Raw genomic sequence first — 22,864 nt, forward strand, 5'->3', positions numbered from 1 at the left:
TGCATTGATAAGCAACTTGTCTGAATCCATTAGGACAGACCATTCACATACATAAGTAGAGATGGGCAGAGGTACACAGACACCTGGGATTCATTGAGAGCTGGTCTCCCAAGGCTCAGGAAACTTTCCCAGGGTGGATGAAAACTCTTCTGCAGATGCACCACTTTCACCATGAATGAGGGACTCCAAAAAGAAGCACAGCCTGCTTGAAAGGAGGGGCAGCTATATGACACAATGAGCTACAGTATTAAAGGATATCTGTGACTAGGTGGGACTAGAACAGGGCCTAGTTGGGCTATTGGCTCTTATCCCTCCTAATGAGAGAATGTTGTATTTCCAGCACACTCCAGTTATTCTCAGGAACCAGAAATGAGAAGGGAGAGAAAACTGGTCTAGTCCAAGGTCACCCAGATAACTATTCTGCCACTAATACAGGAATTTTCATATCAACTTTACTTATAATAACAATAAACCAAAAATAATCAATGATAGACAACATATGAATAAATAAATAGTGGAAAATGTGTACAATTAAATATTACTAACTAATAAAAAAGGATTGAACTATAGATAATTCCAATATATGTAAATCTAAACAACATGCTCAGGAAAACGGTGAGAAATGAACCTTATCTCACTATAAAACTCCATTTCCACAAAACTAGGACTTACAAATTTATTCTAGAGTATAGAATCAGTGTTTGCTCAAGAGAGTAGATGGCAAACACTGTTCTAAGGGACCATTATCATGAAGCCAGTATTCTGAATCTTGTGGTATTATATGAGCATACGAATTTGTATAATTTCACCACAATGCACTTTAGAAGACTACATTTTATAGGCTATAAATTATGCCACAATAAAGATCATTAATGTACATTGAAAAAGGTCTCTCAAGAGGCTGGGGATTGAGCTCAGTGGTGCCAATGCCTGCCTTACAAGCTCAAGGTCCTGAGCTCAATCCCCAGTACCAAAAAAGAAAAAAAAAACCACATAAACAACCAAAAAAAGTCGTCTCCTGTCACCACAACTTGTTTGTAACATTCAAAAACTGCAAACTATGTTCAAAATTCAAAACTTGTGAGCAACTTAAGTATACTTCACCTTCTGGCTAGACATGCAAATCCTGTTTTATAGGCACAATGGAATCCTACACAGCAAAGAAAGCTAGTGAACTGAAAAATTATTCACTGTCAGGCATGAATCTCAAAAACAGTACGCTAACTAAAAGAAGCCCCATTTGGAAAGCCACATACTCTTTGTTTCCACCTAGATGACACTGTAGAAAAGACAAAACTACAGGGCCAGAAAACACATCAGCAGTTGTCAGGGCCTGGGGTTGGTGAGTGATCACCTGTAGAGTGGTTTTAGGAAACTGGGGGGAGTAGAGAAGTTTTGTATTTTGATTGTAGTGGTGGATACAAGCTGCATGTATTTCTCAAAACTCAGAACTGTACACAAAAAGGGGTGCATTTCACTGTTTTTAAAAAATCATCTCAGCAATATAGATTGAAGCCTTTACCTAAGCTGTGGGACATAGATCAAGTACCATATACAACGTCATTCAGAAGCTCTAATTTGATGAGACATTAAATGAGAACTTTCATAAGAATATTAACCTTATCTTCTGTGTTTGTAGACTTGCATAAGTATTTCTAACTGTTACTGTGTGTTAAAATGAACTTAACCTTGGAAGTGTTAATATACAGTTTCCAAAAATGATTCCTACGTGTGTGACTATGATAAAAAATGAAAATTTTAGCTTTTGAAAAGTTGTTACCTTGAATATAACTGCCAATTCTATGGTCTTACAAGATGCAAAGCTTTGTGGGATTCAATGTCAAATTGGTGGAAATGATTAGGTACTTCCTTCTTTTATGTGCAGTTGAACAATAAAGATATTATGACTACCCAATTTTTAAACACATCTCAGGGGTCCTCTGGAAATCAGAGCCAGGAGGAAGGGTTTAATCACTGGTATTTTATTTGAGAGATGGAAGAACATAGTGGAAAGGGTGAACAAAGGAGTAAGGAAAGCAAATAAAATGATCCCTAGCAATACACTGTAATCATTTACCACCCTGGCAGGCTTTGGAATGAGCCCGGAAGACATGCAGGATGTCTGGCTTTGTGTACTCAGGAGGCTGGACCTCCCCTAGCAGGCTCAATGGCAAAACTGTGGCTGAGAGTAGAGTACAGCAGGGACACAGGAAGGGGAATTTGCCTGCCAGTCTCCTTCCTGTCCTCTCTGTCTCATTAACCAAAAACCCACAGAGGGAGCTGACTCCTCCATACATGTGGATCATCACCCCACCCTTCTCTGGAAGCTAAGCAAGCCAGATCCCGTTGCCTGTTGCGTAGCATTTCCTCTAACTCTGTACTTGTGTCAGTTTGAGGGCAGAGAGGGCCTGGTGGGGGTGTCAGAAGGACCATGCAGAGATCAGAACTTGTGTACAGATCGACTTTAGTGTCTCAATCAGATTTTCTGGCAAAGGATAAAAAGGGCATTGTTGACTCAGAGGCAGATGGTGGTGTCACAGAGGAGAAGAAGGTCAAAGGAAGCTGAAATGTGGTACTTTAGGTGGTCTCTTCATGTAGCATGAGGTACAAGTGAAATCAATAATGACACAAGATGCCTTTAAGAAAAGGGATCAGTCTCTTGAGGGCAGGGTTTGAGGAAAACACTTTATGGAGGAGATGTGCCTCATAGAGTGAGAATAATTGGTCACAGGACCATAGCAGAGACCTTGCAGTCAAGGGGAAAACCTAAAACACAAAGGACATGGAGGCATAAGTATGTGTGGAGCAGAGCACTCATAGAGTTGCTGGCTTGCACACATGGAAGTGAACACAGTAACGTGCAGTGAAAAGGCAACTTGCAGTCAGATACAGAAATCTTGACAATGAGTTGCCAATGGAATCTGAAAGCCATAAGCCATTCGCAAAAGGAGAGTAACAGGCATGGACTTGTATTCAGGACATACATGTGGGACCATTGTTAGGATTTTCTGGGAAAGGGGGTTTAGTTAGTATCCTAGTTGGGTTGTCTGAGTAGCAGCAATATTCATGACTGGTATTATAGATTCAAATTATGACTCAAGTAATTCAATTAACGCGATTCCTGGGACACAGTGTGCATACACACAACATCAAGCTTATCTGAATGAGAGCCAACAACAAAAGCAATTTATTTGGCAGTTGAATTGTCATTTCACTGGCTCTTGTGCCTATATCACTAATCCCTGCCCAAGTCCCAACAAATACTAGGCACAGAAATTTTGAAACAAAATCCCAGTCTTGTCCTCAGAGCAGGAAAGTACTAAGAAGACCCATCAGTTAGAAAGTTGCTTTTATTTTTTTGGGGGGGGGTTGTTTGTTTTTGGTATCAGGGATCGAACTTGGGACCTTGCGCTTGTGAGGCAGGTGGCAGAACCACTGAGCTAAATCCCTGGCCCTAGATAAAAAGTTTTGAGGAAGAGAACTCTGAAAATGTTCACAAGTTGGGAGCCCTCTAGACTATAGCTTTGTGGATTTACCCTCTATTGGTAGGCATAAACCTGACAAAGCCATTGAGAACTTGATCAGCCAGCCACCTGAGAAGCTCAGACCCTAATGGCCAATAGAAGAGCCAGTGCAAACCTAGCCTCCAATGGGACAAGTGGTGAGCGGGAGGCAGGAGCACCAGAAGAACATGAACTTCAAAGTATCTGACCTTGTTGATTCTGGCTGTAACAATGACCCATGCTAAGATGTTTTTCTACTTCTGTGCTTCTTCCACCAGCAAGCCAGCTATTAAAGTCCGTTTAATTGCTCCTAGAAAACTTCCAGGACACAATGACTTTTGAGAAGCAAAATTTCAATAAGCCCTGAATGTCAGGCCTGACAAGTGAGTCCTTCACAAACAAAAGGGACAAAGCAAACAGGCTGCTTTTAGCAAACAACAGCAGCTTCTTGGTAAATAGGGCAAATGGACTCAAAAGGAATTATACAACCCTCCTGATGCCGAAAAGTCCAGTAATTGTCTACACGCCTGAGCAAACCGTCCTTGGGCATCCGAGTCATAAATGTTTCACCCCAGATTCCTTAGCCCCTTCAAAACCTATAACAGCCTAATTCCTTTCCCAGGTAATTGCTGACATATCTCTCCTGGTGTTAGCCCATCCATTCATGAATGAAATCTCTCCCAGCTAGCTGCCACTATCTCTCTCCCAGTGTCAGCCCATCTACACACGGATGTGATAAACTTGGTTTTTCCCAGCTAGCTGCTAGAATCTCTTGATGTTATTCCCTGCTCACTGGAAAAAACTTTCCTTTCAAAAGCCTTTTTTTTTGGTACCAGGGATTGAACTCAAGACATCGCACTTGCCAGTCAGGCCCTGTGCCACTGAGCTAAATCCTTGGCCCTCAAAAGCCTATCTTTGACAAGTGGATTCTTTATGACACTGAAGTCTTTCTGTGAAGTGACCACTTCTGAACTCTGAAGAACAATTAATTGCTGTTAATTCCTTTTGATTTTCTTTTTCCAAGTTCGTAGTCCTTAACAATTTTGATATAGGGCAGCAAGTAATCCAAAAATTACATAGGGCAGCAAGTAATCCAAATAAGCAACATTAATCTAAACAAGAGAAAAATCACTCTCAATATGCTAGATAGTCAAAATGCAGATTCATATTCTCTAAAATTGAAGAATGAATTCTAGGAATAAAGGAGGTTAAGAGTAAGAAAAATTTATTGAGAGAAAGATAGCTTCTGTCTAAGAGAGCAGAAGGGGGACCTGAAAGTGGGTTACCCACCCACCCTGCTTTTCAAAGGTATTTTAAAGGGCAAAGCCACTAGGTGAGATGAGTACAAAGTGGGACAAAACTATAAGACCCAAGGGAAAATCACAAGCTAGGCATGCAGTGGGACAAAACCATGATCAACCAATAAGATTACAAGTACAGTCACCCACGTAATATAGATTTTAAAAAATAAAAAGGGAAAACAAGTCAAGCAGAAGCTAACAATGAATTTCTGGAAAACAAATGGGATAGGGAGATCAATGCCTATTTAGAAGCTCAATCACTGCTATTTATTCCCAGGGGCAATAAGTGGGTGCAGTACCTCTTCTCGTTTTATAATGCTAACCAGTGAATGTGTCTCAATTGTTTTCTATACTGAGGGCCCAGCTTTGTCTAACTGCCTTCTAACAATTTCTAACTAACTTAGCTATCTGCAATAATTTCATTAATAGAAAAAGGATCTTATTATAATAACCACCACAAAAATACAAGATCTCCCAAGAGAATGAGATTGATGACAAATAGTAGATAAGAGATGGCAGTAAACTTTTCAAAGATGATAAATGTCAGATAAAAAGAAAGGCTGAAAAAAAAAGGCTGAATGTGTGCTGCATGGGCAAAGCAAACAACAAACAAACTGACTCTGTTGTGGATTTTGCTGGGAGTAAACAGAAAAACTCACAGGAGACAGAGGAGCAGGGGTAAAACAACAAAATGTATCTGCTAGCAGGCCAGCCCCATAGGAACATGTCTTTAAGGGCTGAAGCCAGGTTACATTGGAGGCTTACATTTATACTCTAGACCGGGTCTAGTCATGTGATGTACAGAAAGTTAAAGTCTACCTGTACTTCTGCTCGCAAAGCATGGCAATTGTTATCTTAGTTCAGACATCTGGCCTAATTTAAGTGGGGGTTGCAATTAAGCAAGGTTGTAGGTATTTTCTAATCTTGAGCTAGTGCTAAATGTAGACATTTCTTTATCTTGAGCTAGTACTACATGTCTGCAAGTTTATGGAGATGGTGAAATTTCTGATATTACTATTTGAGAAGCGCAGCAAGTTACAGAAGCAGAATGAAGCAAGCAGTCATTTTATATTATTTTATACTTTCCTTAACATCATCACCTCACTGAGTCTGACATGACAAAATAGAATTTCTATCAGATTTTAGTGGCTCAATCTTATCTACAGATGGGTAAATAAAGAGGGTCACTAAGTGTATCAGAAACACCTCCGGTGTGAGCAGCAGACACATGAACAACTGGGAAAAAATAAACTTGATGAAAGGAACAGAATAAACATTTTAATACTGATAACATTAGCAATATATGATAGTACACATTGCAAAAAAAAAAACCCACCAGAATGGCTCTCTTGTTTTGCATTACTGAGGATCAAACCCAGGGACTCATTTTTGCTAAGCTTGTACTCTGTGACTGAGTTGTATTACCAGATGAAGAATAGTTTTCTTTTCTGATAAAAAAAAATGGCATTCAGATAATGAGAATCATCTCTTAGAAATTAAAAATATAGAGCTGGCACAGTGGCACATGCATATACTCCCAGATACTTGAGAGACTAAGGCTGGGGATTGCCTGCCTGAGCTCCACAGTTCAAAGACCAGCTTGGGGTAGGTAGCAGGATCCCACCACATTTAAAAATAAAGAACTGTGTGTGTGTTTGTGTGTCAGTGTGTGGTTGTCTGTGTGTGCTTGTGATTCATCCCCCATATCTCCAAAACAGCTATTCAGCCTGCTAGGCTGAATTGGGTCTCCTCAAACTACACAAATTGACATTCTAGTCCCACTACCTGAAAAAGTGACTGCACTTGCAGATAGAGCCTTTAGAGAGATAAGCAAGTTAAAAAAGACATCAGTAGCATGAGCCCTAATCCAATATGCCTGCCAGCCTTTTCAGAGGAAAAGGTGAAAGATGTAGCTCAGTCATAGAACCCTGGCCTAGCATATTTGAGATCCTGGGTTCCATCCCATGCACTGCTCCCCAAAAAGGAAGAGAGTAGGACACAGGCAAAGAAGAAAAGCAACAAAAGAAAACTGGAAGAGATACAGGGAGATGCTGGCCATTTACAGGAAAGGAAGAGAAGCCTCGGAAGAAACCAACCCTTTGGACATCTTTATCTTTTCTCATTACCCCATCACAGGCTCTCTGAGATTATTGGTTCATTGGCATAGCACTTGTGGCAGGAGACCTCAAGTCTTCAGCCTTTGGTGCTTCCCTAGGGACTCTATTTGCAGAAATCTCACATGGCCTGCAGCATTCGGTACATTCACAAGGTTGACCAGCACTCTCTATGTTGTCCTAAAACACTTTCATAAGCCCAAGAGAAAGCTGATCCCCACACAGCTATCATTCCCTATTTCCACATCTCCCCAAACCCTGGTGATGCCCAAGCGATCTGGATAACTTGTTTTTTCTATGGACTTGTGTCTCAAGGCACAAATTCTTCCTTGTCATATGGAGTTCTACTTTGTGATGTTCCCTTGATATTCCTCTAGCCCTTGCCCTCCTCTTTACCAGTCAGGCCCTTCCCCCAAGGCCAGATACAGGGTGTGGGCTGGCACAGATTTGAGCCCCTCCCCCGAGTCTTTCAGGAAGAAATGCAACAGCCCCAATGGTCAGTTGTGCATTTGCTCCACGAGGTTCAGCAGGGAGGAGCCAGTGAGAGTAGCAGACCCCTTTCTCCCCTGTTATGCAACTGGCCCATGACACTACTGCCAATCTCTTCCTTCTTGGAGCTGGCTGCCAAGATGCTTGTGGGAGTACACAGTCCAGGATTAATCTTTGCTAATATTACTCTTTAGGTATAAAGTTCAGTGTTCACTCTTGACTGTAACAGGCATGTGGGCAACAGGAAAACTGGTGTGCAGATGATATGAGTTGCAAAGGACTAAATTTCAGCAACACTGAAAATACAAGCAGGAGGCAGGGCTTGCTCCCTGCTCATGGTTATCTTTCTAACTCGTTCCTCCCTGCTCTTCTCCTGATAAATATAATTTCTGGGTTCACAATGTTATGGATGGAAGGAGGAGACTATTCAAGATCAAAAAAACAAAGGTCTTGAAGACATCCAGCAGAATAGAGGGTAATGAGCACCTGGCAGAGGTGGGGAGAGGTAGGGGCTACAGAAGGAGTGAGCCAGGCTGCAGGACTGCATGTGGGTTCTAAAAGCAGAGGAACAGTAGCTGGTGGGAGCCTCCACCACTGGGGGGGCCCTTTCTCCCTGGGCAGGATGCCCCCATTAACATCACTGTAAAAGAATTTCCAAGCTGGCTCTTCTTTGGCTTCTCTGCCTCTCTGGCTCCTAATCCCAGCAGGGCCTGACCACATGTGTGAGAGGTTAGGAAAACCATTTCTCTGCTAACCATTTCTCTGAAAGCTCCTTCAAAAGCAAAGGAACCATCCTGGCCTCTTTCATTTCCCACCATGGCAATGTGCCCACTCAGAGCTGTTCCTGAGGTAATGGCCTTGCTGAGCATGGAGAACTGGAAGCACCAAAAAATAGAGGATGCTCTATGGCTTTCTTCTTCCATCTCAATAGCCTGTCATAAGGGCATCACCACTAAAGGAGAAGATAACAGGACAGCTCAGGAGACAACAGACCCCGACTGTGAAGGGGCATGGTGGGGGAGTGGGATAGATGCCCGAACGACTGAGTTCAGAGAAGCACAGGGAGGCAACCTGAAGGAGGAGATGGGTTGGCAGACTTGATTGTGGGTGACATCAAGGCCAAGGTCAAGCTGACCAGGATTGGGGGACGGGGGTTGAAGTCCTTGGTCCTAAGCAACAAATAAATTGCATTTGGAATCTTGCCATGAGTGTGGCTAAGAGTCTCCATGTAGGTGCAATGGGCTGTGGTAGGGTCAGCTGGGGTGATTGTTTATGGTGTCCTCCCACTGACTCTTGAGTAGAGAGGAAGTTACATCAGGTTAGGAGAGAATCTACAGCACTGCTTTCATGTTAAAAGAACTTGGCTGAGGTGTGGTTGGACTCATGCTTTCTGCAGAAGATCAGCCTGTGGGATTGGGGGTCTCAGAAAGAAACTCCAGACTCCCACAGGCATGATAGTGTTAGAGATGAAGTAGCTGGGAACATAGACAGTCCTGTAAAAATCAGCGCAGACCCACATCCCCACTCACCCTTCTTCTGGGGCTTCCAGGAGGACATGGTCAGGACAAGGCAGCTATGATTCTAGTGTAGTGGAACCTTTGGGGACAGGGTTGGTTCCAATCTGGGTCCCAATAGTGTCAGATCTGGGGCAGTCACTTCCTCAACATCCCCTCTTCCTGTACACACAGGAACACACCCTACTTTGATTATCCAGCTGGGTCCAGTCAGTTGAGGGTCAAATGCACCGAGGTCTCTTGGTGAAAACATCCTCTACTGCAACCCTATCTGCCTTCTTCCTTCTGCATGCCCACTGGGGGACTAGAGAAGATGCAGCACTTTGCTGCCCAAGTCTTTTCACAGGGCTGAATCTCAAGCCCTTGCCCTGTAGCTGTAGCTAGAGTTAGAGACAGGGTTTGGAAAAGCCTGGCTTCTTTTCTAGGGTTGCTTTGACTCTTCTTCAGGACCTTGAACCTTGTCTCAGTTAGACAGGTGGTACAGGATGATGCCCACATCCCCAGCACTTCAGCCAACCCAAGACATTTGCAGATGTCCTAAGACCAGCAAGGTACAAGACAAACCTAGCAGAAACTGCTGGCCCACAAAGTGTGTCTAGTATTGTGATGTGGTTGCTTTAAAAGCAACATTATCATGACACTAGAAACATGAGGCAAGGCAATCCACAAAGACAGAATGGAGAAGAGCTGCAACTGCATGCAAACTACCATCAAACATGCCAGACTCAGGTGGGGACAATTAGATTTTATGCTTTGTAAGACAGAAATATCATAGTATGTGACTATAGCAGACTCAATCAGGTTTTTGTTAATACAAAAGAAATAGATCACAGGCCCCCATCCTGAGCAGAAGGGAATTGGTACAATAAATGAAATATAGGAATACTTGTTAGCCTCCAGATTATATTTAAAAAATAATGGTCTGTCTTTCGGAAGCCCATGCCCTGGTAGAGGGCCAGAGCACTGCGCTGCATCATACTTGTCTCAAGCACAACTTCACCATAACCCTGGTCCCGGGCAAACTGGAGGACAGTCCTGACCAGGTTTTTTGCTATCCCCACTCCTCGGTGCTCCTTAGCCACTGAGAGGTGAAACAGCTCCAACTGCTTCTTCCCCAGTGGCGGATTCTTCACTGGCAGAGCACACACAGTGCCCACCACCTGTCCCCCAGACTCGGCCACCCAGAAGCAAGAGCCACATGCACTCAGGTAGGATTTGGTGATGTCAGCCATGTCTCTTCGCAAACATGTGGCCACATACATCTTCCAGTTGTAACTGGCAAGGAACCACAAGAAGAGGAGCAGAGTGAGGCTGGACATGATAGATAGGAGCCAGGAGCCAGAGACCACGAGTAGGGTGAGGGGCACCCCAGTCTCAATCAGGAGGGTTCCAGGCAGCATCAGCATGTGGCGGAAGGTGGCAGGGACATGCTCAGTCATGCCCTTGGAGAACAGGTCCAGGACTGGTTTTCGGTCGCTCTCCTGGTATGTGCGGATGTGATAAGCAGCCATGTTGCCACTTCTGTGTCTAGAATGGAACAGTCCTTGAGGGACAGCCAAAGCTGCCTGTATGACTTCACTGCAGCCCTGGGGAAGAGAGAGAAAGCCATGTGAGTACCCCACCACTCCTGGTCACCCAGGCACAATGGATACCTTGCTCAGTGTGTGTCCTTCTGCTGTGGCCCCAAAGGAAGCAGGCCACCAGCACCAGAGAAGAAAAAACACCCTGCTTGTAGAATTGTTTGAGGCCTTAATAGAACAACTCATATGAAATGCTGGTATGTACAGTCCTCTCCTCTACAACTGCATTACCCTATTACTGGTTCTTTGAAGCTCTTGGTATATTGAGATGACATGTGTGGCAGGCAGAACTTGCAGCCCTAGCCCTTTGCTCCCTTCTGACGGTCTATCTATACCAAAAATTCTGTGTTCCCCAGCAGAAAATTTAGCAAAATCTCTTCACCCAATTATAAATACATTGGATGCTGAGAAGCTAAAAGGTTCAAGGACCAATATGGCCCAATTTTGAGATTTCCCAAGACATTTTGGTTCTTTGGCCCACGCTGAGGGGCCTGGATTTGCACCCATGCCCTATTACCTCTTACCACAGGGGCAACAATGTGCAGGGTGGCCTCAGCCTTCAGATCCTAGCTGACTCCCAGAAGAGACTGTCTAGGGCCTGCCTGACTTCTGCACAGAAGATTTGGATGCCATTCATTGCTTGGCTCATGAATAGTTTTTAATCATAAGCATCAGGTTAAGTAGGAAAGTGCAAAAAGAGGAAGCTTTCATTTTTGTGATTCACCTTTTGATCCCTGGGAAATGATCTTGTAGAAGGACACAGGATCCGGAACGGCTGAAGAGTCCTCACTCTGATGAGAGCCTGGACTTCTTCCTGCCTCCTTCAGGACGCAGCAACTATCGCTAAACACCCTAAGCCCTGTGCACACTCTACCATGGTTCTGTACAGAAACGTGGTAGGAGCCTTGAAACACTGCCCCCGGCCTTGGGCTCTCTTATCTCGGGCCAGCTTCCAGGTCTCCTGGCTCAGTAACAACGTCCTTCCCAGCGGCACTTCTTCCAGAAACATAAGGTGATACAGGCTCAGCCACCCAGAAACAGCAGCCACATAACCCCTCTCCCCCATTCAGCCCCTCAGCAACCCTGTGGATGGCCCTGTTGCACTCACTACACGTGCTCTCTGCAGCCCCAGCAGAGCTGACACCCAGCTGACAGGTAGTGGGACAGTGGGCAGATGCCATGGGCCCTGGTGGTGGCTTAGAGTCACCACAATCACACTTCTTACACATTTTAGCTGAACACGAAACTCACTAAGACTGCCAAAGCAAAACAGGGCAATTTTTTCTCCATGAAATTCTCTACGGAGGGGATGCTTCCCTTTTACTAATGTGCTCAACCCTGCCTATGTGCAGTACCTTCACAGGACAGTGAAGGTGTTGGCTTTCTCCTCTCAAGGATCTCTGAAGCAGAGGACAGCAGAATCCTAGCTCTCTGTGCAGGATTTCCCTCATTTTTACTGTGTGGCAGGGGACAAGGGGACACTTGGATATGGCAGAGATGCAGTGATGTGGGTCATCCAGGGAAGGAACGCCTCAGGAAAGTTCAGTGTGTGGATGCAGGTGGAGGCCCTTCCAGCTGTGGTAAGAGCCAGGAGAAACGGATATGAGGAAGTAGGCCTCAGTGGACAGTGAGATGACCTCCTCAGGGTGAGGAATAGAAGCCTGAATACAGAAAGAAGAAAGGCACAGCTTTCGGGAAAGGTGGCTGACCAAACTACTTTTGGAGGAAGTAGGTGAGGGCACCCAGGTGTCCACATGCAGGATATGTGGTGCGGACTCTACTCCAGGGGCAAGGGAAGCCACAGACATGCTGTTAGCAGGGAGCTCAATGAACATGGTGTGGGGTGTGCATGCATGGTCATCACTCTTTCTGCACATGGAGCATGAAGCACAGGAGTCTACAGTAGAAAGATATAACCCCAGAGGCATGTGGATGATCCTGGAAAGAAACTGGTCCCTAGACACAATTGTGCAGGTAGAAGAGTACCTGTCAGGAATGCCTACCTCGAACTAATGTACAGTCTATTCTGATTCTGTGCAAAAGCCTTGTTAGTGGCTGAGTCAGGCCTCAGGAAAAGGCATTTTTTTCCCCTAATTTGCTGAAAGGTCTTGTTTGCCCACTAACTTTTGCACCAACAGGCAGGGAAACCAACACTATGAAAAAGTGAGCATCAAAAACACCTGGTTAGGGCCAGGGATTTAGATCGGTGGTTCCGGCACCTGCCAAGCAAGCACACGGTCCCGAGTTCCATCCCCAGTACCAAAGAGCAAAACAAAATAAAAAACACCTGGTTAGAACATTGGTTCCTTCTCTTTCTAGCTGTTCGACCTTGAGCATGTCACTTAACATCTCTGAGCCTCTGTATCTTCATCTGAAAAGCACAGCAACATACTGCTGAGGATTGAATAGAATAACATATATGAAGCACTGATATCCATAGTATCTTCCCCTCTACCTTCATTACCCTAACACAGTCTCTCTGGGCTTCTTGGCATATTGGGATGGCACCTGGGGCACCAGACCTCATGTCTTCAGGCCTTTGTTCCCTCCCCAGGTTCCATCCATTGCAGAAATCCTGTGATCCCCAGCAAAAGATCAACAAATCCTCCTGCTGAGGGTAAAGGCGTAGGCTGCTGAGAAGGCAAAAGGGCCAAACTCTGAAATGGCCTGGCCTTTAGATCCCCAGTAATGTTCAGGGGCTCCTCGACCATATGGAGAGGCCTGACCTTCCACCACTGTCCACTTACCTGCTCTACTGTGGAGTGACAGTGTAGACGGTGGCCCAAGCTCTCAGGCTCCAAATGGCATTGAGAAGACACTGTCTAGGCCCTGCCCCCAGCTCTGGGAAGCAGACCTAGGTGCCACCTCATTGGCTCCTGGGAATATACGTTAATCATAAATCCCAAGGTCAATGAGCTGAGTTGTTACTAAGCAGGGAGCCCAAGTCCATCCACCCATGTGATCTTTGCAGAAGTAACCTGGAGGGGAAAGCAGGGTTTGGACTGCTCCACAGACCTCACTCTCATGGGAAGACTGCCACCTTCCTCCTATTTTCTTTAGGAGGCAGCACCTCTCAGCACACTAGGCCCTCTCTGAGGTCCACTTGGGACCCCTGCACACTTCTGCTAGGAGCCTCTGGACTGTTCCAGTCACCTTGGGCTCATTCAACAAGGGGTAAAGTCCAGGTTCCGTCCTCAAAAACAATGTCTGTCACATCTGTGCTTCTCCCTGGCCGAGCTGTACCTTGTCCAAGGTCAATGGATCCTGGGCGATTTCTCACACTCATTTGCACCTCCTCCTCCTCTCCATTCACTTGGGTTTTGGTTTGGTTTGGTTTTCTATGTTAGGGAAGTTTTATTGGAAATAAGGAGAAGGAGACTAGCTCCTGGATTTCCAGGTGAAGTCCCAATGGGGTTCCACAAGTAATTCTCTCACTTTAGAATTACTTATAGCCAATAGGGTACAGGAATTGCTTAATTGGTTAGTGGTCACCTATCACAGGTGGCTCTGTAGGTTTAAAATGATCAATTGAGACTCAGGCTTTTTAGTCCAATTCTTTCACATGGTATTTACAATAAATTGGGATTTCAGAAGGAACTGGTCAATCTGTATTATACTTTCATAGAAATTCAGGATCTTAGTAGGGAGTGTTGCACCTCCCTTTATTAGGGAGCGGTCTGCATTCCATGCTGCCTGAGGAAATACATTCTAGTTCACTGTCTATTCTTAATTTTTATCAGTATGGCTGTTCACCCCACTCTGTCTCAGGCCCTTCCACTAGCTAGCTGCCTTACTTTTTGTTAAATTAATTTTATTGGTACATTTTAGATGTACATAATGATAACACTCATCATGTGGAATCTATGCCTTACATGATTTATCTTTTTTCTAGACATTTTTATATATTTATTGCATTAATTGGTACATTTTAGGTATACATTATGGTCACATCCATCACTGGGAATTTGTACCTGTACATGATGTATCCTGGTTCTTATTTTTCCCCATTCCCCTGCCCTCCCTTCACCCCCTCCACCCTCCCTATATACATAAGCTTTGTTTCCTTTTTTCCTTATTTGCCTCATTTTTTTCTTTCCTTTCCCCTGCCCCCCCACACCCCTTGTTCCCCTTCCCCTTTGAACGTTTTCTCCCTATTTCATCATAGTATACATTTTGATCCACATTTACACTTTAGTTTCTCCACCAGAGAAGCAATTCAGTATTTACACATGTGTAACCTATTTAAAACTTAGAGGTCCATTGGACCCAGCTATTCCCATTCTGGGTATATTCCCAAAAGAATTATTTACGTGATATATCTTTATTCTTCTTTTTTCCCCATTTCTCTCCTCGCCCTTCAAGCCCTCCTCCCTTCCTTATTTACAAAAGCAGCTGGCTCCCAGTAAGAACTCAGAATTCAAAGAAGACAGAGGGAAAGAAAACAACAGCTGATCATCTTAAGAGGAAAGAGTCGACACCAGATTCATCCTTGGTGAGGTGTTCAGAAATCCTAGGACAAACTTTCCTACACTATATAGAAGAAATGTTCTCTAACCGAGCCTTTTAACAAATTCTCTAAGGGACAGCATACCAGGTCTCAACACTCAAATAAGGATAACTGGAGCATATTTTGTAACTGTAGATAATCAAAGGTAGAATTAGGAAGAAGGTATGGTGGGGAGAGGGGAATAAGGTTGGGACAGGAACCATGCCAAGCATGTTTGTGTTACTGTAAGCCCAGAACACTGGAAGCTGAGGCAGGAAGATCACAGTATATTCAAAGCCACCCTGAGCTACATGAGCTCAAGAGCAGCCTGGTATCCATAGTGAGATCCTGTCTCAAAAACCCAAACCAAATCTATATTGCTCATAGGTTGAGCAGGGAAGGAGAGGTCTAGGAACTGGGCCCAGCAGCTGTCCTAAAAGGAGGTCTAGAGGCAAGGCAGAATAAAGATCAGCCTCACTCTCTTCCTCCCTCCCTCCTCCACTTTCTGCCAACTCTCCTGCCTAGTGTTCATTGGGCCAACCTGAGTGGATGCCAGGGTTAAAGGTTCCTCGTGCCATACTAGTACATATAGGTCAGTCTTCAGGACAGAGTACTGTCAGGAGGGGTAGTAACTAGAGGGGAAAACAGAAGACACCTGGCACACAGAGTTCTGAAAACACTGAATGGATAAAGAAAATGTGGTATTTATATACAATGGAGTACTACTCTGCCATAAAGGATAAATTTGAGTCTTTATAGGAAAATGGATGCTCCCTGAGATCACAGTGTTATGTGAAATAAATCAGATACTCAAGCTTAACTATTACATAATTTCTTTTATGAGAAACCCAAAGTATAAACAATTTAAAAATCAAAATAAAGGATGCAAAGCAAGCAAGGGAAAAAGAAAAAAAGGGAATAGAAGGCAAATGGGAAGGAGAACAAGAGAGAGGGAAGGGAAGGAAAGGAAGAAAAGAAAAAGAATAGAAGGAAATAAAGGTTGGATAATAGGAAAATAGGGAGATAGATCTTTTACAAATGGGAAGGGAGTGAAGGATGGATGAGGGAGGGAAGTGAAAGTAAAAACAAGATGTGCTGTGTACATGTACCAGCTCTCCATGATGAACATGATTACGTACTCAATCATGTAATAAAAAAAAATTTTTAAAGAGCCCCAGCATTATGGTACACACCTATAATCCCAGAACTTGAGAAGCTGAATCAAGAGGACTGCTGCAATTTGAGGCCAGCCTGGCCTACACAGTGAGTTCAAGGCCAGCCTAAACTGCATAGTGAGATCACATCTCAAGCAAAACAAAACAGAAACGCCCAGAACATGAAACTCTGATGGATACACAACTGTACTCATTCTGAAAGCAACTACCTTACAAGGTTATGCCTTATCCTACACTTTGACCCCGTGTATCAAGTGGCACTGCAGTCAGCAAAACAAAGTCAGGAGCAGGGGAGCAGCTGCAGTGCCAGCACAGCTCCTCACTGCAGAGGACTGGGGAATTAGGCCATCAGGGGTAAATCCAGATGTGGATGGTGGCAGAGGCAGAGACAGAGCCGGGAACCACTTGGCTCTTCTTTTAAAAAAAGAAGGCTCGAGGCTTGGAGCAGTTCATATAATTTAGAATTTGGGGAAGGAGGGGATAAAGACAATGCCACTGAAGTTACTCACAGCTTTGCTTGTTCCCATGGCTGGGGAGGCAGGGAGCAGCAACGTCACCTGAATACAAAGTCCCTCCCCATCTCATCTCAGAGTACACGCGACTGGTGTCTTTGGGCTTTAATGCATAATCCTGTGACTAAGGAGCCAAATATGTGACCTCTCAATCCAAACCCCTTTTCCTTTCATCACCAAATCCCCTCCAATAACAGCGTACTTTTGCTGAGGGAGCATTTAGGCCCTGGACCTACCTGGCTACTCATAAAGGGTATTGTTCTAAGTTGGCTCAAAAATACTGAGATACTTATGTTAATTCTTTGGCAGTACTTTTATTTTTCCTAACCCAAAGGCTCACATGAAGTTGAAAATGATAGGTCTCCCACCACCTCAGCAGCTATTAAGTATAGTAGCTGCCCTCTTCCTATGGTGCCTTGCCCCCTCCCCTGTGTGACATCATGCCAAGATGGTTGCTCCCACCAAAGAACAAACCCTTCTTCCCAGCATGCCCCTGTTCCCACCTAGACAGTAACCTAATACTCGCTCATCTCCTACCACCTAGTGACATCACCGGCTCCTCCATTCCCTAGTCACTACCTCATTCAACCCTGCCTCAGCCCCTACAAGCCCCACCCCAGTCTCTATAAAAGACTCTCCCTGCCCCAGCCATATTGCCTTTGTCTCTCCTTTGTTCAGAGACAGCCCGGCAGATCTATTCCCCTAATAAAGGCTTGTTGTGGCCTGGTCTGGTCTTGGTCTTCGGCCCTTTTACCTGACATTTCTGGTGCCGTGACTCGGATGGTAGATGGTCCATTAAGGGACGATCCCCCGCAGGACGGGGTTGATTGACCTTTTGGCCATCTCCAACGGACCTATCTGCCGTTGCCAGGACCCTCGGGGGCTTTCTACCTTTGCCATTGCTGACGCTACACATCCACACCGGTCACCAATGTCTGGGTGAGTAGGGAGTTCAGCCTCCCTCTCGTCGGGTTCTCTGTCTCGTTCTCTCTCCCTCCGGGGACTTCTCAGAAATCCAAGCGCTTGGTCAGAGAAACCCCCACGGCCTCTGGGCCCAGGACCGTGCCCCTGGGAGACGTTCCATCGGCCCGCCTCCTCTCGTTCTCTCCCTCTGGGAGACTCACTGGGAGATTGTCAAAGGAGACAAGGACTCTTCTCCCCTTTGTCTTTCTCCCCAGGGGCTGCCTCCTCCTCACCCGCTCTAATCAGGGGGCCCAACAATCCAAACCCCGCCCCTCAACGCCTCTGGGCTGCCTTCTGGCACAACTCAAACCTCTCGGATTGTTGGGACCAGACTTTAGGCCAAAAAGATTTGTTTTCTATTGTAATCAGGTTTGGCCTCAGTATAAATTAGATAATGGGTTTCCACGCCCCAAAAATGGCACTTTCAATTTTAACATACTGTGTGATTTACACAACTTCTGTCAGTGCAATGGCAAATGGTCAGAAATCCCCTACATACAAGCCTTTTCTACCTATGCTCTTAACCCTCCCTCTGTCAAACCTGTTCTTCTCAAGTACTCCTAGCCTGAGCCGATCACTCACCGCTCATACCTCCCCCACTTTATAACTCTGTTGATAAGAAAAAGTTTTAAAGCTTAATAGATTAGCTATTAAAGTAGTTGTGGAAGCAAACTAAGTAGTGTATCCCTTTAAAAACTTGCATTAGCCCATTGCTTCTGCTGTTCAAAGTGAAGGTTATATAGCTTCTTTGATTTGTAGCTCCACTATAGATAACATCCTAACTAAAGAATGAAGTGAAAATCCTTGAACAAACTTGTGATATATGTGCCTTAACTGTCATGTGTTTAGGGCTGTAATCAGTGACAGAAACCACCTGTGTCTAACCATTAAACAGGAATTAGAACTTTATTTACTTAACAAAGACCACTAGGGATGAGATAATGATGGACAAAAGTATAAAATGTTTATAGTGAGTCGGAGACAAAATATTTAAAAAGCTATAAGTAAAAGATATATTTTTGATATAAAAGGATTTTATATGTTTGTCTTATTAGCAGGACAAGACCAAAAGGCCTAAGTACATCAAGAAGGTGTGCGAAAGTGATTTATAAAGGAAATATGTATGTTTACTTGTTGGTTTCAAGTTTGTTATAAAAGGTTTACAGAAATAGAGGTTTCATTGCTTCTGATTTTAATTCTACAAGAGATCTCTGTTAATTGACTTACAAAAAGTTTAAATAGTCTTATTTATAATTATAAACCTAAAATTATAAAGAGATTATAATTCCATTGGGCTAAATATATTTGAGTGCACTCTAGTTTTAGAAATTGTCTTATATCTTTGTTTTTGTCCAATCCTACAGCTGTTTTATTTATAGATAAAGGTTATTAAGTTCAAGGCATGCTCCCCAAGGAGCGGCCGCATGGAAATATTTTCCAGTCTTTGTTCACTAGGGGGACCTCAACAGTTTTCATCTTACAAGAGACTGACCCAATAGTTTTCATAGCCTTATAAAAGACTTACAGGAATAAATATTATTTAAATATATTATTATACTGTTTATATCAATTGTCATCAAAGGGATAAATTCTAAATATGTTATTATGGTGTGCTTACACTGGTCATTTTCAAAGGACTAAATATCCTGTAAAAAACAACAATAACAAGGTTTTTTTTTTTCTAGTGTACTAAATGTATTTATACTTTCCTACTGTACAGGTTTTCTAATATTTGTTTATGATAATAACCTCTTTTTGATTCAGGTATTTGCCTTTTCATACACTCTAGCTATTTATGATAACAGATACATATATGGGGTATTTTCTTTAGATGGTATCCTATCAAAAGATTATTTATTTATTTTTTAAAAGATAATTTAGGTAAAAACTTTTGGTGTTTTAAAAAAATGAGTACATTTAATGATGGCTATTTTATATCAAGGTGGACATTTAAATGTGTTACAAAGGTAAAGTCATCATAATTGTCATGTTAAAATATTATTTGTGGCTCTTTTTCTGTTAATATTCTACAGGAATTCAACTACTAAAAAACAACCATGACTGATGACAGTAACAGTTCTCTATATTTTAAATTCCAAAATGTTTGTTATTCAGGTAAAACTATAATAGTTAAGTTCATTATTCTTGTTACAATGCTAACGCTATTGACCTTCTCTTCTGGGTGTTCAACAACTAAAGTTTGGAGACCAAAACTAAAAGGTAACAGGGCTATGAGGACAGCCAATATTTTGGCCCTGGCCCCTCAAGGTCAACAAAGTTCCAGGACATGAGGGAACCTTCTCTACAGGGTCCTACATCTTTGGTAAGTCACTCAACCTCCTAAACTGGGAGATTGCTGGACACCAGAGGACAATGTACTGTGTGCCAAAGGAGGGTCACCAAGAAAAAACTCTCCACTGCTTTCACTGAAAGCAACTTGGTCAAACAAGGCCATAACCCATCCAGATGGCTGACACTGACAGAGAAGCAGAGAGGCACTATGCATGGTTCCAAAGTAATGGCCTGGGGAGACTTAACTGACCTTAACAGATAACAAGAGGTTCATATTGATTGACACAGGTCTCACTTTAACTTGGTCTTAAACACCCAGCAGAAAAAATAACCAAAAGAGGCACAAAACAATGACATAATAATAAAGCTAGACTTCAGAAAAATTAAGACATAGCCCACCCATTAAAATCTTTTGGTTCACTCATGACACAGCCATTTCAAAAAGACAAAACTTTGGGTACTAAATAGAAGCAAAAATCATTAATTAGCTACAAGTGTGTACAGATTCTTTTCAAAAAAATTTTAAAAAATTCTTTACAGGTAACCAATCCTAGAAACCACTGGTCTCCAGATCTCTCCTTTTAGATAAGTGTTTTTCTGATTCTGTGATAACTAATTAACTATCATGTAATGATCAAAAAAACCCCAAACAAACCATAAAGTAAGAGTATTGAGAAGAAATCACGTGCTTGTCAGCCACAGTCAGGATAAGTTCTATACCAAGCAGCTACAAGATTCCTTTTAAAATAATGTACATCCTTGTTCTCTGTTTATGATGCCTCTTCTCATTGTGCTCATATTTCCTGGATACCTACCCTTGCCTAAAAAGATCAAGCCTTTTATGTTACACTTGATCACCTTAAGTCGTCCAGTGTCCTTGTTGAGGTTATCAGTTCTCTTTATTTTTAAATATATCTAGGAGGCCTCCAAAAACTGAGAGATACAGGAATAAAACTTTCCTGGCCTTGAATTTAAAGAAGTCAGGTTCATAGTAACACTACACTCATCGGTATGTTGGCCTCCAAAAGACATTTGCTCAGTTACATACACCTTTTATATTCCCCCCCCCAAAAAGGGATTATAAAGATTATATAAATTGTGTTTATCACCTTTCCACTCATTCTCTAAGAGCAAGGACATGACACATGGGCCCTTAGATCAGGAGCTATGATCTCTTCCATAACAGTCTCTTACTTCTATAACAAATGAGCCCCTAAACATCCAGCTGTCTCTGTAAAACCTATGTAAATAATAAATAAAAAATTACATGTCAAATGAAAAAAATTAAAACTCAATGGGCCAGATAGATATGCCCCCCAAGGTACTAATCAATAGTGGGGTACGTTTGGTTCCTGGAGCTCATGGCTCACCTGGCTATTACTACTCTTGGGACTCCTTAGTATTATCTGTTTAATTCTCTGTTTTGGACCGTGCCTGGTTCGCTGTTTTCAAAATTTCTTGCAGAAACGATTGAGGGCATTCACCAGCCAGACAGCCACAGAGTTCATCATGGCAGGGAACCAGCCAGTACGGCAAAAGGAAGAGGTCCCCACTTGCCACTGACCTCATCAGATCCAGGCCTAGCCCTGATCTTCGCCCCTTGTCAGCAGGAAGCAGCTCCAGAAGAAGAGACCTTCACCCAACTATCATAAAACAAAAGCCTGGAATGATAGGTCTCCCACCACCTCAGCAGCTATTAAGTATAGTAGCTGCCCTCTTCCTATGGTGCCTTGCCCCCTCCCCTGTGTGACATCATGCCAAGATGGTTGCTCCCACCAAAGAACAAACCCTTCTTCCCAGCATGCCCCTGTTCCCACCTAGACAGTAACCTAATACTCGCTCACCTCCTACCACCTAGTGACATCACCGGCTCCTCCATTCCCTAGTCACTACCTCATTCAACCCTGCCTCAGCCCCTACAAGCCCCACCCCAGTCTCTATAAAAGACTCTCCCTGCCCCAGCCATATTGCTTTTGTCTCTCCTTTGTTCAGAGACAGCCCGGCAGATCTATTCCCCTAATAAAGGCTTGTTGTGGCCTGGTCTGGTCTTGGTCTTCGGCCCTTTTACCTGACAGAAAACATTATTTATAGCTACAGAAATAAAACTCTTACAACTTGTCTTCATAATGTACAAATTAATAAATATGAGTTTAATTTCACTATGTACCGCATTCCACAATGCAAACATGTGTAGACGTTAGAAGGCATCATTTGCAAGATTACTATGACATGGGCATGCTTGTACCCTACGGTGTGGAGTGCAAAGTGGAGCCATTTTGAACTCACACTTTTTTTGTGGAGGGGGGGGTGCTATAAGAATATAGAAACATGTACAAATTTTTTTGCAAAGAAAAAACCAAAAATTAAAAATGACATGTGTAAAATAGAACAATTTCATATGTGGTACACTGCACATCAATTGGAACGAATGTTTTTGAGCCCGGTAAGCAGCAGCATTAAGGATCTGTGGTCACCCAGATTTGACTTTAATTCTGATTATAGCACTGAGATTTCGGTCAGCTTCAACTCTCTAAGGTTAGGAGGAAAGGATGCTTTTATAACACAGGGATCTAGCAAAGCAGCACCTTACCCAAGTGGTCAAATTTAGCCCTACCCATACTAGGACCAACAGACATTGTGCACCTCCTGATGAAATGCAATGGGAAGAACTTCATCTAAATTTTAATAATTTAAAATGAAACAAGATAAGCAGTCTCTGCCAGTATCTGTGGCGCATGCCTATAAGCTCAGCACTCCAGAGGCTGAGCAAGAGGATCCCTGTGAGTTCATCAACCTGAACTACATACAGACTATCTTAAAAAACAAAAAACAAACATGAGCACTATCAATCATTTCTATATGGACGCTTTACAGCCACTAAGAAACTCACTATGCTCCCTTCCAGCTATGAAGGGATGAGGGAGCACAGGCTGAG

At 43.4% G+C, this 22,864-nt stretch overlaps 2 protein-coding genes and 1 long non-coding RNA gene across 6 annotated transcripts in view; 1 reads left to right on the top strand and 2 right to left on the bottom strand.

Moving 5' to 3' along the window:
- The window catches only part of LOC147825762 (N-acetyltransferase 8F1-like), a 52,840-nt gene extending 39,418 nt beyond the window's left edge, over positions 1-13,422 (bottom strand). Inside the window, exon 1 of the mRNA XM_087184344.1 lies at positions 13,249-13,422. The gene's annotated coding sequence lies outside the window, so the exon portion shown is untranslated. The remainder of the gene's footprint in view (positions 1-13,248) is intronic.
- Positions 9,652-19,325, bottom strand: LOC147825763 (N-acetyltransferase 8F1-like). Of its 4 annotated transcripts, none has more exons than XM_087184329.1 (2): positions 17,566-19,325; positions 9,652-10,507 (listed from the first exon to the last, which is right to left on the bottom strand). In XM_087184329.1, exons 1-2 carry the CDS (start codon positions 17,572-17,574, stop codon positions 9,749-9,751), a joined length of 768 nt encoding a protein of 255 aa, XP_087040455.1. In that variant the 5' UTR covers positions 17,575-19,325; the 3' UTR covers positions 9,652-9,748. The 4 variants fall into 4 exon arrangements, with proteins under 4 accessions (XP_087040455.1, XP_087040454.1, XP_087040456.1 ...); XM_087184328.1 differs by having other exon boundaries at positions 17,429-19,325; XM_087184330.1 differs by lacking the exon at positions 17,566-19,325 and adding an exon at positions 13,249-13,422.
- On the top strand, positions 17,423-21,970 carry LOC147825764 (uncharacterized). The gene is made up of 2 exons (XR_015440200.1): positions 17,423-17,613; positions 21,394-21,970. It is a non-coding gene; the product is annotated as an uncharacterized LOC147825764 (long non-coding RNA).
- The last annotated feature ends 894 nt before the right edge of the window (positions 21,971-22,864 follow it).

The sequence above is a fragment of the Heterocephalus glaber genome, unplaced genomic scaffold (assembly GCF_053883595.1).
Source record: "Heterocephalus glaber isolate CG9 unplaced genomic scaffold, H.glaber_assembly_v1.0 deba00001494, whole genome shotgun sequence".
Classification (NCBI taxonomy): domain Eukaryota; kingdom Metazoa; phylum Chordata; class Mammalia; order Rodentia; family Bathyergidae; genus Heterocephalus; species Heterocephalus glaber.

Coding starts and splice junctions, on each gene's coding strand:
- LOC147825763 (XM_087184328.1), bottom strand. CDS start 17,590: ATGTGTAGCGTCAGCAATGGCAAAGGTAGAAAGCCCCCGAGGGTCCTG. Junction 10,508..17,428: donor CACGGCACCAGAAATGTCAG/GTAAAAGGGCCG, acceptor TCTCTTCCCCAG/GGCTGCAGTGAAGTCATACA.